Source organism: Maylandia zebra, linkage group LG6, assembly GCF_041146795.1.
Source record: "Maylandia zebra isolate NMK-2024a linkage group LG6, Mzebra_GT3a, whole genome shotgun sequence".
Lineage (NCBI taxonomy): Eukaryota > Metazoa > Chordata > Actinopteri > Cichliformes > Cichlidae > Maylandia > Maylandia zebra.
This window is the reverse complement of record NC_135172.1, coordinates 11,403,944-11,418,037: the sequence shown is the minus strand read 5'-3', so window position 1 is coordinate 11,418,037 and position 14,094 is coordinate 11,403,944. Positions and strand designations below refer to the sequence as shown.

Here is a 14,094-nt window from a genome sequence, read left to right as displayed (position 1 = left end):
AGTTCTACTTTTCTACAAACTCTGATTTAACGTCTGCCACTGAGGAGTCTGTTGGATAATATTAGATCTGATGGGTTTAATTGCAGTGCCAGATCTCATCAGGATGGGAAGGGAATAAGAAAGACAGGGGAGAGAGTGAAGGGAGACAGGCGAGGATGGGTGATGATTTTGAGGGCAGAAAAAAAAAAAAGACAGCAGAAAAGGATCGAGGTCTGTCTTTTCAAATAAAGCTATTCTCATTAAGGAGACGTAAATAATGTTTCAGTATCATGTGTGCGTTTCTTTGTTTCTTTCTTGTGAGCTTGGTGCTATGTTATGCTTTTCTATCTTAAATGTTGATTTCTGAGTCATACGTGACAGCTATAAATTCAAGGTCAAAGGAGCATTTAGGTGAGTGGATGGGTGACTGCAGTGAGTGAGTAAATGAATGAACTTGTGCCTGCAAGTGATTGAGTGAGTTATCGTGCTCCACAGTGAATGAGACAAGGGAAATTGAGTGAAGAGAGAGGGCTGAGGGTCATTAAGACTGTGCTAAATTTGATTTAACAGCAGGGTTAGATGGCCTTGGATGAATTGGTGGGGCCCGATTTAGACTGTTAGGAGTCTGTGCTGTGCCTCGTAATTTTTTTGACTGGACGTAATGTGATATTAGGAAGAGTAATATGCTATTTTCACAATCTTTTAAAGTAAGGAGTATTTGCCTTGTTTAGGACAGGATAAATGTGTTAGCTGTCTAACACATTGACATATGAGTTGGGCTACACCCTTAATCGTTGAATTAAGGTATTTTCAGTCCCACAGATAAAAGAAGTATAAAATCAAGCGCCTAGCGATGCAGTCTGCCTGCATGAACATTTGCCCAGCTGTACGTAGTGTTATTGCTAAATGAATGAGTTTGGGAATCACGGCAACTCGGCAATGAAGCGGCAGGTCACCTAAAGTTACAGAGCGAGTTTTACTAGCAATTTGCTAACACGCTACTTTAAAACTGTTTAGCATCAAAAAAGTGCTGCTGGTTTTTACAGAGTGACAAGATTATATGTAATAGGTGGGAACAGAGTGCAACTGACCCTGTTACATTTGTATTTCTGGGAGTTCCTTTCTTAAAATGCGGAATGTAATTAGGAGAATATTTAAATCATATACACAAAAGGATTCACTAACATCCGCAACGTGCAGTTTGCTGCTAATTGCAATGGTATTTAAAGCCAATAAAAGCATGCCTGATAATGAAATGAACTGACTGTTCTTGTGTTTAAGAAACAGTGCATCTTTTGTAGAAATTCAAATCAAATTCAAATTCAAATTTTATTTGTCACACACACACAACCATACACAGTATGACATGGGGGTGAAATGCTTGTAGCTGTACAATGCCCGACCATTAAATGACAGAAGAAAAGTTTTACAATATTTACAATTTACTACAAAAATTTACAAATTAACTTAGGAATTTACAGTAAAGAATGTGCAAATAGCAGAAGAGATTATAAAGATAAGGATTATAAATTATAGGAATTATAGGATTATAGGAAATGTGTGGTGGTGCGTGTGGTGACGTGTGTGAGAGTCCAGTCTTATAGTGACGTGTTTGGGAGAGTCCAGTCCTACACCTGGTTCAGGCCCCGAATAGCCTGGGGGAAGAAGCTCCTCTTCATTCTCTCTGTTTTGGCCTTAAGGGAGCGGAAGCGCTTCCCAGACCTCAACAGTGAGAAGAGTGAGAAGAACTAACCACATTGCTGAGCGCTATTTGGTACTACTTTGCTCTGTTTTGTAAATCTGGCCTATGGTGTGTAAAAGTCACCGACGCTCTGCTGACACAATAACTACAGATTTCCAAACCTCCTCTGGCTGCATGAATTGCCATGAAACTTAAGGACATTTTCTCCCAAATACATTAGCTTAACTTAACTTGAAGGTGTTTTTGTGATTGCAAAAATGTACCATTGCTAGCATGCTAACATGCTAAACCAAGTTGTGTAACATAAAAAAACCCTGAACTTAAAACTTATACTTGCGACACACGTGCATCTAAACACTTTCAGTCTTTGTGAGTTCGAGCAAGTAAGGAGATAATGTTACCACATAATCTTCATATGTGTACCTTATCACCTTGTCAGTCGGTTGGCCTATCTGAATGAAACTTTGCACAAACATTGTCACACAATCAGCATTTATAAACCGTATATGTTTATAAAAATGACTTATTTTGAATCCTAATCCTTTTTTATGCTAGTAAATATAAATTACCTAGATTATACTTACCTGGGTTTTATATAGTACCTGCACGCATTTCCCTGGTTTTTGATGTTAAAAACTGAACACAATCATCAAGCTAAAATTAATAATTGACATTTACAGGCTCTTGGTGTTTAAGTGTACTAGAGCATCAACAGTATCGGAGCATGTTTACATGCTTGCTTTGTTTACAAAAACAGCTGTATTGTAAACATATGTATGCATGTCCTCTATGTGAATGCATTTTTATGGCCCCTGTTCTAGAGTGTAATCTCACGTGTGCAATCACTTTTTTAATGCGTTTTCTTTAGGAAAAATCTTCCTCGGAAACAAAAAGGAGATTGCAGAGAGCAGAATCCCTGAACTCAACACGTACATGAAGGTAATCACATTTCATTTTTATGCACGATGCGGTGTCTTTTTAAAAATTTCCAACAGAGGAAAGAATTGTTGGCATGTTTGGCATCTTCTGCAGCGTGCAGTGCGGTAGCCTACAACGCAGTGGGCTGAACGATGCTGTAGGTGGATAAGCACTGACTCGGATATTTCAGCTGTAGTTTGCAGATCGAGCTCAACATGTAGGCGTTGCTGCTCTCTTCTCTTTGCTCTGCCCTGTGCCCACATCACGTCTGACTGACTGTAGTTGTGGGACTTTTGACATGTTTCAGTGTTGCACCATCGCTAAAAACACGATCAGGTTCTCTTTCTCCTACTCACTCACTTCTCTTTTCTGCTCTACTCTCTTTTTCCCCGCAACCTACGTCGCTCCCTCTTTGCCACACTCTCTCGCCTTCACTCGCCTTACACTTCTCGCTTCATCTCCACTCCTTCTCTCACAGCACCCTGCATCTCCTTCTCCTCTTCCATCAAACTCCCACTCTCTTTACACCCCTTTTGTCTCTGTTGACGTCTCAATTCATCCACCCTGATTTCCCTCCTTTTACACCAGTCCTCATCTCCATCTTTCTTGCATGTCCTTATAGTTCATCCATTTTTTTTTTACTTCACTCTTCCCTCATTCCATGTCTCTCTTTCTCTCTCTTATATCAAGAGGTTGCTGGGTTTGCCAACATGGGTGTTGCTAGACGAGGCTCTCAGGATGTTTTTCTACCAGACGGAACAGGATTCTGAGCATCAGCCGCGAGCCCTGAGGCGTCTCCGCCCGAATACCCGCAAAGTGTAAGTCCCACAATTCCCCATGGTAACAAGCCAAAACACAGATTGACTCCTTTAACACCAAGTCAGACGTCACTATAAAGAAATTAGTTTTATATCAAAGGAGACACCAGTTACAAACGTTTTTACTAGTATTTTGCTAGGTAAATGGGAAAGAAGTTCAGCGACTTAAACACACAAAGTCAGTACTTTGTTCGACCAACTTTATTCTTCAACACAGCCTGAGCTCTCTTAGGTAGCTTTTCTTGTCATTTCTTTAAGCAATCTTCAGGAATAGTTCTCCGGGCTTCTTAAAGAACATTCAAAGCTCTCCTTTGGATTTTGGCTGCCTTTTTCTTTTTCTTTCTTTTGTGTTTCTGTGTGCTTTTTTTTTTTTTCGTGTTTCTGTTCCCACACTGCTTCAGTAATGTTGAGGTCCTGGCTCTGGGGAGGCCAGCATATGACTGATGGTGTTCCAGTGTGAGTTTTCCAGGTATGCTTTTACTGCACAGGCATTGTGTTTGGGATAACGCTAAGAAATGAAGCTGCTGCCAATCAAATGCTTTCCCGATGGTATTGCATGGTGGATCAAGCTTTTCTGCATTCATAAATCTATTAGTTTTGATGGGATCCCCAACACTACTTCGTGAAATGCAGCCCCAAACCATGAGAGAGCCTTCATCCTGTTTTAGAGATGGCTGTTTGACACTCACTGTTATACCCCTGTCTGGACCTTTTACATTCATATTGACAGCAATTTGAACAACAATTTTCAAATCTGGATTCATGACTCCATCGATTTTCAATCCACTTCTTGTGTAATTTGGAATACTTTGGACTTTCCTTCCCATTTCCCTTTCTTAGAAATGAATTCTTGACGGCCTCTCGTCCACTGAGACCATTTCTGATGAGGCTTTGGGGAACAGCAACTGATCAACTGGGTGATCAAGATGGGTCATTGCTTGATTTGACTTTCAGATAAATGGTCCGGTACATGGACTTGATTGACCAAAAAAATAATAATTTCGAAGAACGTTAAGGCCTTGCAGTCTCACTCAAGCGTTCTCCTGTCAAAATATAAAGAAATGTGGGGCAGCCTGAGACTTTTGAACATTTCTCTAAGTACAAAGTATTTAACTGTGCAAAAGGTGTAGCCAGAGTGTATCACGTTTAAAGTTGATGCATCTGCAAATAATGACAAAGGAGGGTAATTGCTGGCTTTGAATGGCTTGCTTTCAAGGCATAAATACCTCTGAAAAAACTGGAAGGTTAAAATGTGGCTTTAATCTGTGAAATTTCAGAAGCATTTTGACTCTTCGAAAAGAAAAATGCCTCATTTAGCTTTGAAAAAAATCTTTTTAGATGAATATAATTAAGATCAATCTAGTGCAATTTGCTCTCTTAAGGAACATGTTTCCTCTTCTCAAATAACTGTGCTTTGAAATTAAAATAATTACAGCAGACTGGATGCAGGTCTTGTATGAATTATAAGAGCAGGCAAGATGAAGCTCCAGCAACATCATTTACCTCTCTGAAGATGGAGAGAGAAGAGAATACATTTCCCCCAAAAGCGTAAACCCAGGAGTGCAGATTTCTATAAATATTTAAACTGGTTTTTCTTGCTTGAAGCTATTAGCACTTCAGTGTCAATTCCCCCCAGATGAGATGCACAGGTTCAGGCAAACCTAGGTTCATTTTATGATACAGCTAATCTCATAAACTTGTGTTCTACTTTATGAGTAACTCCTGCAATCTTTGAATGTCTCATGGTCCTTAGACTTGACTTATGTAACTCCTCGTGGAGGATGAAAGGGAAAACATTTTCAAGAATGTTCATCACAAAACTTTTTTAATTCAATAGCTGCTGTTAACTTCGAGTACTCAGTCAATACTGAAGGTCATTTAGACTGCAAATTTAATTGCACAGAAATGAAAGCAGAGAGAGATGAAACTTTGTACTTCAATTTAAGTCTTGCAGTTTGGCTTTTGGTGATGTACACAAGGAGATACCAATGCCGGCAGTGAATCAGTGCTAAAAACATGTGATGCTGCTCTTCACCTGAAACTTGGCTTAAGCGCTCCACTTTTAATTTAAAGGTATAAACATTTTGTGCATCTATGAATTCAGGGTCAGTTGACCACATATACCCACAACATGTGTTTTGCTTATATAAGCTTTTACTTCCTCCATAACAATACATTAATAGGCGTTTAGCCCACACACAAATTCAAAATGAATTCACTGAGGGTTGAATAACAGCTTAGATCTCACTGAGCATACGGAGAAAAACTGAAATGCTGCTGCATTCAACACCCAGTTGTCTTGGTTATCATAAATCACATGGAAACTCTTCAAGCTTCCACATGAGGCTTAGTCTTGGGTTGGTCATATAGGGAAGGTCTGCATCATCTTAATGCATAATGGACCTTTTTTTTCAGGTCATGACTAAGAGAGCATTCAAAATCCTTTGTATTTATGGCTTTACTATGTTCTTATCAGGAAATATGAAGCAAAAAGCCTTCCAGAGGATGAATTAACTTAATACTTTATGATAATGGCTGTCCATTTAGATGTGGAATTAAAAGGCTTGGCTCCCAGCTGCAAGCAGTCTGCTTTTAAAATGGATTTCTTCTCATAACTGCAAATTATATTGTCATAAATAACATGGCTAAGGTCAGGATGATAGCGAGCGCTTCTGCAAAAAACTGCAGGTATGAAGTAAATCAGTTGAGCAATAAGCTTAGAGAGTTCACTTGTGATGGCCACCATGCAACTTTGCATGAATATAATTGGATACCTAGGAGTCAGCTGGTAGCCAAACAGCTGATGAGTGATTCACTCGTGTCCTTCTAACTTCAGTCATTTATTGCAAGAAGAACTTCAGCTCCCTGCCTGAACTATTTCCCCCAACGCAACGTAAGTCTTTTATCACACACAACGTGTTTGCTTTTATAGTGTAGATATATTTATAGTATATGATTCTTAAAACTACTGTACACATGTGAGAAATGACAGCATCAGTGGCTGAGAGACAGGCTGATAAGACTGATCATGTAGACGTAGTAAAAACTTGATCTGCTCAATAAATCTGTATTGATTTACTGAAGATTTGTAAAATACAGTATTGTTTTTTATTATTCAAAGACTCAAGGAGTCCTTAAAAAGTAGGGGTCAGTTTGTTATGGATGAGTTTGAGTGTAAGAAACAGCAGTGTATTGATATTGTTAATCAGAGGACAGGTGCTGTCGCTCAAAAAAACCCCCGTAAATATTTGATGTCAAATCAAAGAAGGGTGTCCTGACCTGATGACGTCTCAGCTGAGGCAAGGGCACCTTCATTTGGCATTAACCTCCTGAGACCTGAACTCTTTCATGGCATGCATTTTCAGTTTTTCTTTGCTATTTAGACTGATTGGGACCTGATGAATTTAAAAACAAAGAATGACCCGATTTTTTTGTTTTACTTGATTTTTGTTTCGGAGATAAAAGAGATCCACATAAGAGGACAGTTGCGTTAAATTGTGATAGAACAGTGGCAGTATAATGTCCTCGTGAGTGCATATCAGGCCCTTGTAGAGCAAAATTTAGTATTTTGGTCTAGACAACCCAAAATGTGATGTCCACATATGTGGACGCCAGACCTAGGAGGATATCTCTATCTATAAAGGCTTTTTATCCTTTTCATGTTCTACTTCCTCATTTATAATGGCCTTTTAGACTTTTGATTGGTCCCTTTCCCTGTGGCTGGATTACATCAACAGAAGATGTGGTAAAAGCAGAGTCTCTCAACAGGAACCTTATGCAAAAGCAGACTTTCATTGCTTCTTCTGCTCTTAGATTGCCTGTCTCGGTTTGTATGGCCTTTTGGTTGATTTGTCTGTTGGAACATTTGAAGAAACTGTTACTTCCTTCCTGAAGAATTGCTACATATTTGATTTTTACATGGTCTTTCACTGCCAGTACCTATCTTGCTTCAGTATTCTGCAGTAAATACAGTACCTTTCTGAAAGGCTGGTACTGTGCAACAGTCTCAAGCAAGCTTTCTCGTTTATTTTGATTTTGCTTCCAAAGATTGACATTTTCTTGTAATTTTGTAAAGGGTTTTTAACCAGTAGGGTTTCAAAGTTGTTGGGGTTTTTTTTGGACTTCTTGCTTTTTACTTCCAGTCAAGTCCTTGTACATGACCATTTTTAAAATAATGTTTGATTTTTGCTTTTGGTTCTTTAGCCACTTGACAAAACAGTAGCCTATGAGTCATTCAAGTGTAAAAAAGAAGCCTAACTCAAAGGATGAATCAGTGTTGTGTCTACAAATAACAGAAAACTTCAGCGCTTTGCTATTAGGAGCCCAAAATTCGTTCCCATTTCTTTAGTTTAATCTATAAGAAATGTCACGGGTAATACAGTTTGTCCGACATAGAAATTGTACTTTTGCACTCTCAAAGAATTATGAGCTTTAGTGTGCAGTGTGTCCTTAACAATATTGAGGAAGTAGAAAGAAGAAGTGGCAGGCCTCAAAAACTGCACTGAAAATAACAGGCTTTATGGAGTGATGGATCCAATGTCACTTTATTGGTTTAAATCATCATTAATGTGTACATAAGAGGTCAGGAGAGAGGCACAGTAGTTATTTACAGCCATCTGTGAAACACGGTGGAGGCTCAGTCATGGTTTGGGCTGCATGTCACTCGGTGGTGATGGAAATCTTGTCAAAATTGATGCAATACTGAACGCAGAAAAATACCATCAGAATTTGATCCAGCATGCAGTACGACCTGGAAAGCATATTACTGACAACTCCCTTATTTTTATACATTGTAATGATCCCAAACATACTATCAGTGCAATAAAAGCATACCCGTACAGAAGCCTGGAGAACTATTCCTGAAATGACAAGAAAGAGACAGAGTTCAGGATCTGTTGACGAATAAAAGCGGTCAAACCAAATATTGACTATTAGACTCATTAGAATTTTTATAAGGCATTTCTGTTTGTTTGAATATTTCAATGAATCTCTGCCACTATATCCAAAATAAAAAAAATGCTAGGTGTTTCGGGTATTTTATTTTCAGACATGTTTAATACAAAAGACTTTCTTTGTGCTTGTGCATTGTAACTGCAGTGCAGCATAACAGTGCTTTGACCTAAATGTGACCATACCCACCATGCTCATAGTGACAATTTTAATATCCTTAGCATTCTTAGTTTAGCATGATAGCATGGCAAATGTAATCAAGGAAACCAATTTGTCCAACAAGTGTTGGACAAATTGAAATATTGAAAGTGCTGAATGAAAAGTTTAAGGGCTGCGTGAGTTAAAATGTATATTTGTTTAATAATGTCTAATATTAATACATTATTATTATTATTAATAATAGTGTCTGTTGACCACATATTAACCTTTTATGTGGAATCAAAACATCTGTGTGCTTAAATAATGTGAAAGGGTTTATGGCCCTGAAAATGACACAAGTGTTTTCCAGCATTTATTGACACATTGTTTCCCAGAGTGAGTGTTTTAAACATGTAGTCGCTCCAGTAAGACGAAGAGTCAAATTTAATTATTTCTCATTTTCTTTAAAATGGTTATGGGTTCAAATTAATCACGTTAGATAGAAAAACAGTTATCATAACTGCAGCAGGCTTTTCTCTGTCTTGTCAATTACATTTAAGCTTACTCTAAAGCTTACTGTGCTTTATCATTCAGGCCTTGTGGAGCTGACCAGAGAGAGCAGACTGAGCTTTCGAAAAGGGAAACAGCTTCCCAGTTTCTCGATGTTACAGGAAATATCTCTGAAATATGACTGCTGAAATATCTCTTGCGGATTCATCAGAGCGTTAAACTTTGAGGTCACTTCGAGGAATTACTTGTATGCAGACAGTGTTCCCTTATATGGCTTGTCTCTATCCATCTGTGTCTTCTAGGAAACAAGTGAAGTCACAAAAGATGGACCTCTTCTCCTCCCCCAGGGCTGAGGTTGGTGTAATTACTATTTTTTGTGCTGTTGCAACCCACGGAGTAACGACCTTTGTAGTCAAACAACCACGCAGAATGCACCGCATCACCCCAAGAAGCACAATGTGATCCTATAAGCACCATCGGCATGACTGCTTTTCATGGCACACACACACACACAAACACACACGACTTTACACAGCCGTGGCCACAGAAACCAGTATTTGGTGAAAGTCACAAACTAAGTGCATAAATAAACCCTAAAAAACAGATCCCATACATAAGTGTGCCATCTGATGTGACAAATCAATAATTACGGCGTCTTTTGTCAAATGTTGTGCTGCGCCTTTTGTCCTTCCATTCTCCCTTGACGCTGTTGACCTCATCAATAGTTCCTGCTTCGCTTCACTTCCTTTTTTAATTTCTGTATCCGTTTCTCTTTTCGTATTAACCTCCCGTTCCCACACTCTCTTCTCCTCCCTTCCACACCTCTCCCCTTAAGCATCCCTTAACTTTTGTCCTTTTCCTCGCCCCTCCCTTTGTCTGTCTCTTTCCAAGGTTGCAACCATCTCTCGTCCCTCTCTCCCCCCTCCTCTTTTTCACATCCTCTCATTTCCATTCTATTCACACCTTCCTCCCTGATGCTGATGATGGAAAGAGAAACCCATTTATATTCTAAAGTCGTTTTTCTAGGAGCTGTGTGATTTGGAGGTTGTGGAGCGCTTGTGGTTCAGGTGCTGGTGTGCAGATTTGGGCATGAGGTCAGGTCAGAGGATGAAGCAGTTATGACCTGCCAATTAAACTCTCCATGAGGGTAAAAAAAGAGCTTTTATTCTTTATACGGTCAGCACAATCTTGGACTGAATTTTGAACGCACATGCAGGCTTCTACGCTAAGAGAGCTCATATTGGTTTGACTCATTCCCTTTAACCAAGATCACCAGATCCCAAATCTAATCTTACTCCTACTGTGTTTTTTTTTAATAATATTTATCCCTCCAAACCATTAAAACCTTCAAAAAGTGACGAGAGGCCTCACTTTCAAGACTTACAATTCAGAATGATCCTCACAAAAATGTAGCGGGACCCAGATATGCCAATGCTTAGCAGCGAGTCTAAATGGCTATTTTAAAAAATCAATTAATCAGTTGAGCCTTAATATTGTTTGCGTGGGAATAGAAATGTTGATAGTACAGTCAGACTGATGGAGGACAGCCCTTCTGTCATCTGGTTGCATTACAGTGTGTAAAAATATCTCATCTCTTGTATGTGTATTGTTGGTTTGTGCAAATTTGCACAGCAGAAATGTTATTCTCATGAGGTAATTTTTGTTTGTCATCTAATCCTAAAAGTTACTTAATTTACCAGCATGTTAAAGGAGACCAGAACCAATAGTTATAATACCTCTAAATAACAAAATTCTACTATTAGTAAAAATGCACAAGTACTCCTTTATTAGTGCAGTTTGAAGCCTACCACAGGCAGTAGATTTTGTCAAAAAATGTATACTCAAATACTAACCAGTACTAAAATTGATTAATGGATTAGGTAGTGATTTGCAACAGTATTGATAAAATTCCATCTTTGCGTCCTACAGCTAGCACACAACTTCACACAGCATGCTGCAGACAGGCAGGTACACAGCCCCTCCCCTCACTACCAGCTGAACACGTGAACAGCTGCAGATCAAACTTGGAGAAGTATCTAAAATTATGTCAACCTAGTTTTTATGAGGAATTTCACAAAGTCATTAAACCACTGGTTTCAACAACATTAAAGTTTTAAAGAGTTATTATAAATGTGAACCTGACTGCACACGTTAATGTTAGCCATGTTAGTGGCTAGTGACTGATTAATAAGTGACAATGTTTAGATTAGAGCTAGAAAGCAAATGGTATCAGTCCTTCCCGTCTATAACCTCAGTGTTAGTATAACAGGATAATACAATTATTTGTGTTTAAAACATGCTATAGTTTTCTTACAGTCACAAATTGAAGCTGGGAAAAGTCTATCAGAAGCTATACAGAAACAGCAGCATCTTAACAACTGATCAGGAACAAAAATATGGAGTCAAGTCACTAGGAGCAGGAAAACAGGAAATAAAAGGGGGTATGGCTGAATACGTTTGCATTATCGCAGTATCTCATCAGTATTGTTTACATTTTTTATCAGCCTCATAATTTTTCCCTTTTTGCTCCACACTATTGAAAGGATCTTGAGAGACTCACCTATTTTCCTCGATTTTGGTATCGGGTTTGAAAATAGTGACAACCCCAGTTTGCACAGAAGCATCAATCTCCTGCTTTTTTACTTCTGTGGGGCAAACAATCGGGAAAAAAAGTTGCCTGAAAGGGAAATGAGCTTTAAAGCCGTTTGTTTCAGAACTGTTGAACTGTTAATAAGGTTGATTTACTTTAGTAGCGTCCAAGAAAAACAATGGAAATAAGCATTTTCAGAAAATGGTGGCCACACACTGAAGTGGAGCTTCATGAAAAGATAGTAATAAGACTATAACACATCAGTTACATCAGTTTGTAGCCCTGCGATAGACTGGTGAGCTCTCCAGGGTGTACCCTGGGATAGGCTCCAGCCCCTCCACTGTGACCTTGATATGTACAAGCAGAAGAGAATGGATGGATGGAAGAGTTGTTGTCCAGAATACACATTACACATGTAAAACACATGTATATATCTGTTTTTTTTAAACTTTGTGTTTTGGACATGTATGCCAAGTAGTGCATTTTAAGGAGATTATACTGCGATATTGAAGTATATTTTTATTGAAGTACCTCCAACTTTCAGTACAAAATAAATGTCAGTATAATGTAATAATGTAGGAAATCAAATGGTGATGTTGCAAGTTAGTTAAAAAGTCAAAAAATAATGTTTAAAAAAAATTTTTTTTTTCAGCAAATATTGTTAAAGGCTTTTTTCTTCAAATCTGTTTCATCTCATACTCAGCAGCAGCATTTACAGCGAAATGAAAGATAATCAAAACATTATGGCTTCATTTCTGTGTTTGTTCACATTTCATTTACTGTCTAATTTACAGAGCAGATTTTTTTCTAAAATCATCGCCATAGAATGACCGTTTCCTTTTTCCATCTTGCGTCAGTATTTTGTGAAAATCACTGGTCACCTGTCCAGAGTGTACCACACCTATAGGACTGGATAAGCAGTTAAGAAAACAGATCATGTGTGGCTTTATTTATTTATTTTTACCTGTGTCCACCTGAAGTGTCTCCCTTTGGCTATATCGCACCATTGTTCCATTAATTTCTCTGAAGCTGTTGAAGCAAGTTAAAGTTGTTTAGGGATAGATTGAAATATTCACAGCTGACATAATAGCAGCACTGACTAATAGCTGAATCGATCCACTGTCAGCTAATTTGATGAAGCAATCATTTGTAATACTTTGTAGAGAGAGACACCTTTGCTTGGTTGTGTAAGCGGCTATGTCTGCACAGTATGGAGTCTGTAATATGAGTACATGTCCTTGAACTCTGTGTGCTATATCGCCTTTCAAAAGCATTTAACTTTACTAACCTTGCTCGACACAGAAAAAAGGATGCAGGCACACACATTGCATTTCTCTCTGCACACTCCAGTGGTCTTTTATTTCCAAACTAAAAGAAGCAGCTCCATTTTACTCTCTCCTCTTCTCTCTCTCTCCCCTCTCTCCCACACAAAAGTAAAACACTGGTGTACTCTACTCATGAAGCTGCCAGCCTACTCAACATTTATTTTAGCTTTCTCTCCTTTTCTAGCTGAAAAGCTTATCCTTCCTCTGTGCGTTAGTGTGTGTTGGTGTGTGTCCTGCTGTGTGTTTCCCAGCTCACCAAAGTGGCTGTCCAAACAATGATCAATGGCCAGCCTGAGCCTGATGGATAAGAGCAGAGCGCAGCATTTGTCACAGCAGAGCCGGTACAAGTGTTAGCGTTTACGCTGCAGCACTTCTTTCCACTCCACTTAGTATTAGCTCAGGCTTAGCCCCCAAACACTGCTATGAGTAATTGTCAGCTGTAGTACTATGAGCTTCAGACAAGGTCAACGGGACAGGCTGCTCGTGGTTAGGAGGACTTTAACGAGGCAGACGCTGGTGGCATGATTTGGCTGATCTGAAAATTGAGTTAGGGAAAGAAATAAAGATAGATAAATGATATAAAAAAAGGCAAAAAGATATATTAAAGAATCACAAAGGGTGGAAAAAATATCAATAAAACTAAAAAATGAATAATCAAAGAGGTACTTATCGAGGGATAAGCCAGTTAAGGCAGAAATTACAATTTTAGATGAAAAACTGATTAGGAAGTGTTAGTGCTTATCTTCACTGGCAAAAATGTGACCATGTAACATAAATGTGTTAAAGTAACCAAGAATTTATGAGACTTGATTCCAGACACTAGAAAATATCAAAGCGCCATCGTGTCATAGAGCAGGTTTTATCAGTGTGCCTGTGCACAAATGTTTATGTACAGATACAGTATGTGTTGTGTTTCTTCCTGTTAGATGTAGGCCATCTTAGATACTGTAAACAATACGTTGAACAGTTACTTGATTGTGAGCCACATGTTAACGGTGAGTCACAGCATGAAAATCAAAGTTCTAGCAGTTCAGAAACCATTACCTCGCTCATTGTCACCATCACTCGCATCAATCTAGTTTTGCATCAGTGGAAATCTGTTGAAAGTCGAAAAACGATCTACGCTTTGAGATTCAAGGTCTTGCTTGCAAGTGCAAGTGCAAA

The 14,094-nt window shown here is 38.7% G+C and overlaps 2 protein-coding genes across 2 annotated transcripts in view; one reads left to right on the top strand and one right to left on the bottom strand.

Annotated features, from left to right (window-relative positions):
- The window catches only part of ncf4 (neutrophil cytosolic factor 4), a 40,430-nt gene that overhangs the window by 7,856 nt on the left and 18,480 nt on the right, over positions 1 to 14,094 (top strand). The window contains exons 4-6 of the mRNA XM_004574526.5: positions 2,550 to 2,620; positions 3,290 to 3,417; positions 9,318 to 9,369. Coding sequence (XP_004574583.1) covers positions 2,550 to 2,620; positions 3,290 to 3,417; positions 9,318 to 9,369 — 251 coding nt within the window. The remainder of the gene's footprint in view (positions 1 to 2,549; positions 2,621 to 3,289; positions 3,418 to 9,317; positions 9,370 to 14,094) is intronic.
- pvalb7 (parvalbumin 7) overlaps positions 1 to 14,094 on the bottom strand; it is a 45,348-nt gene that overhangs the window by 26,432 nt on the left and 4,822 nt on the right. The window lies entirely within an intron of this gene.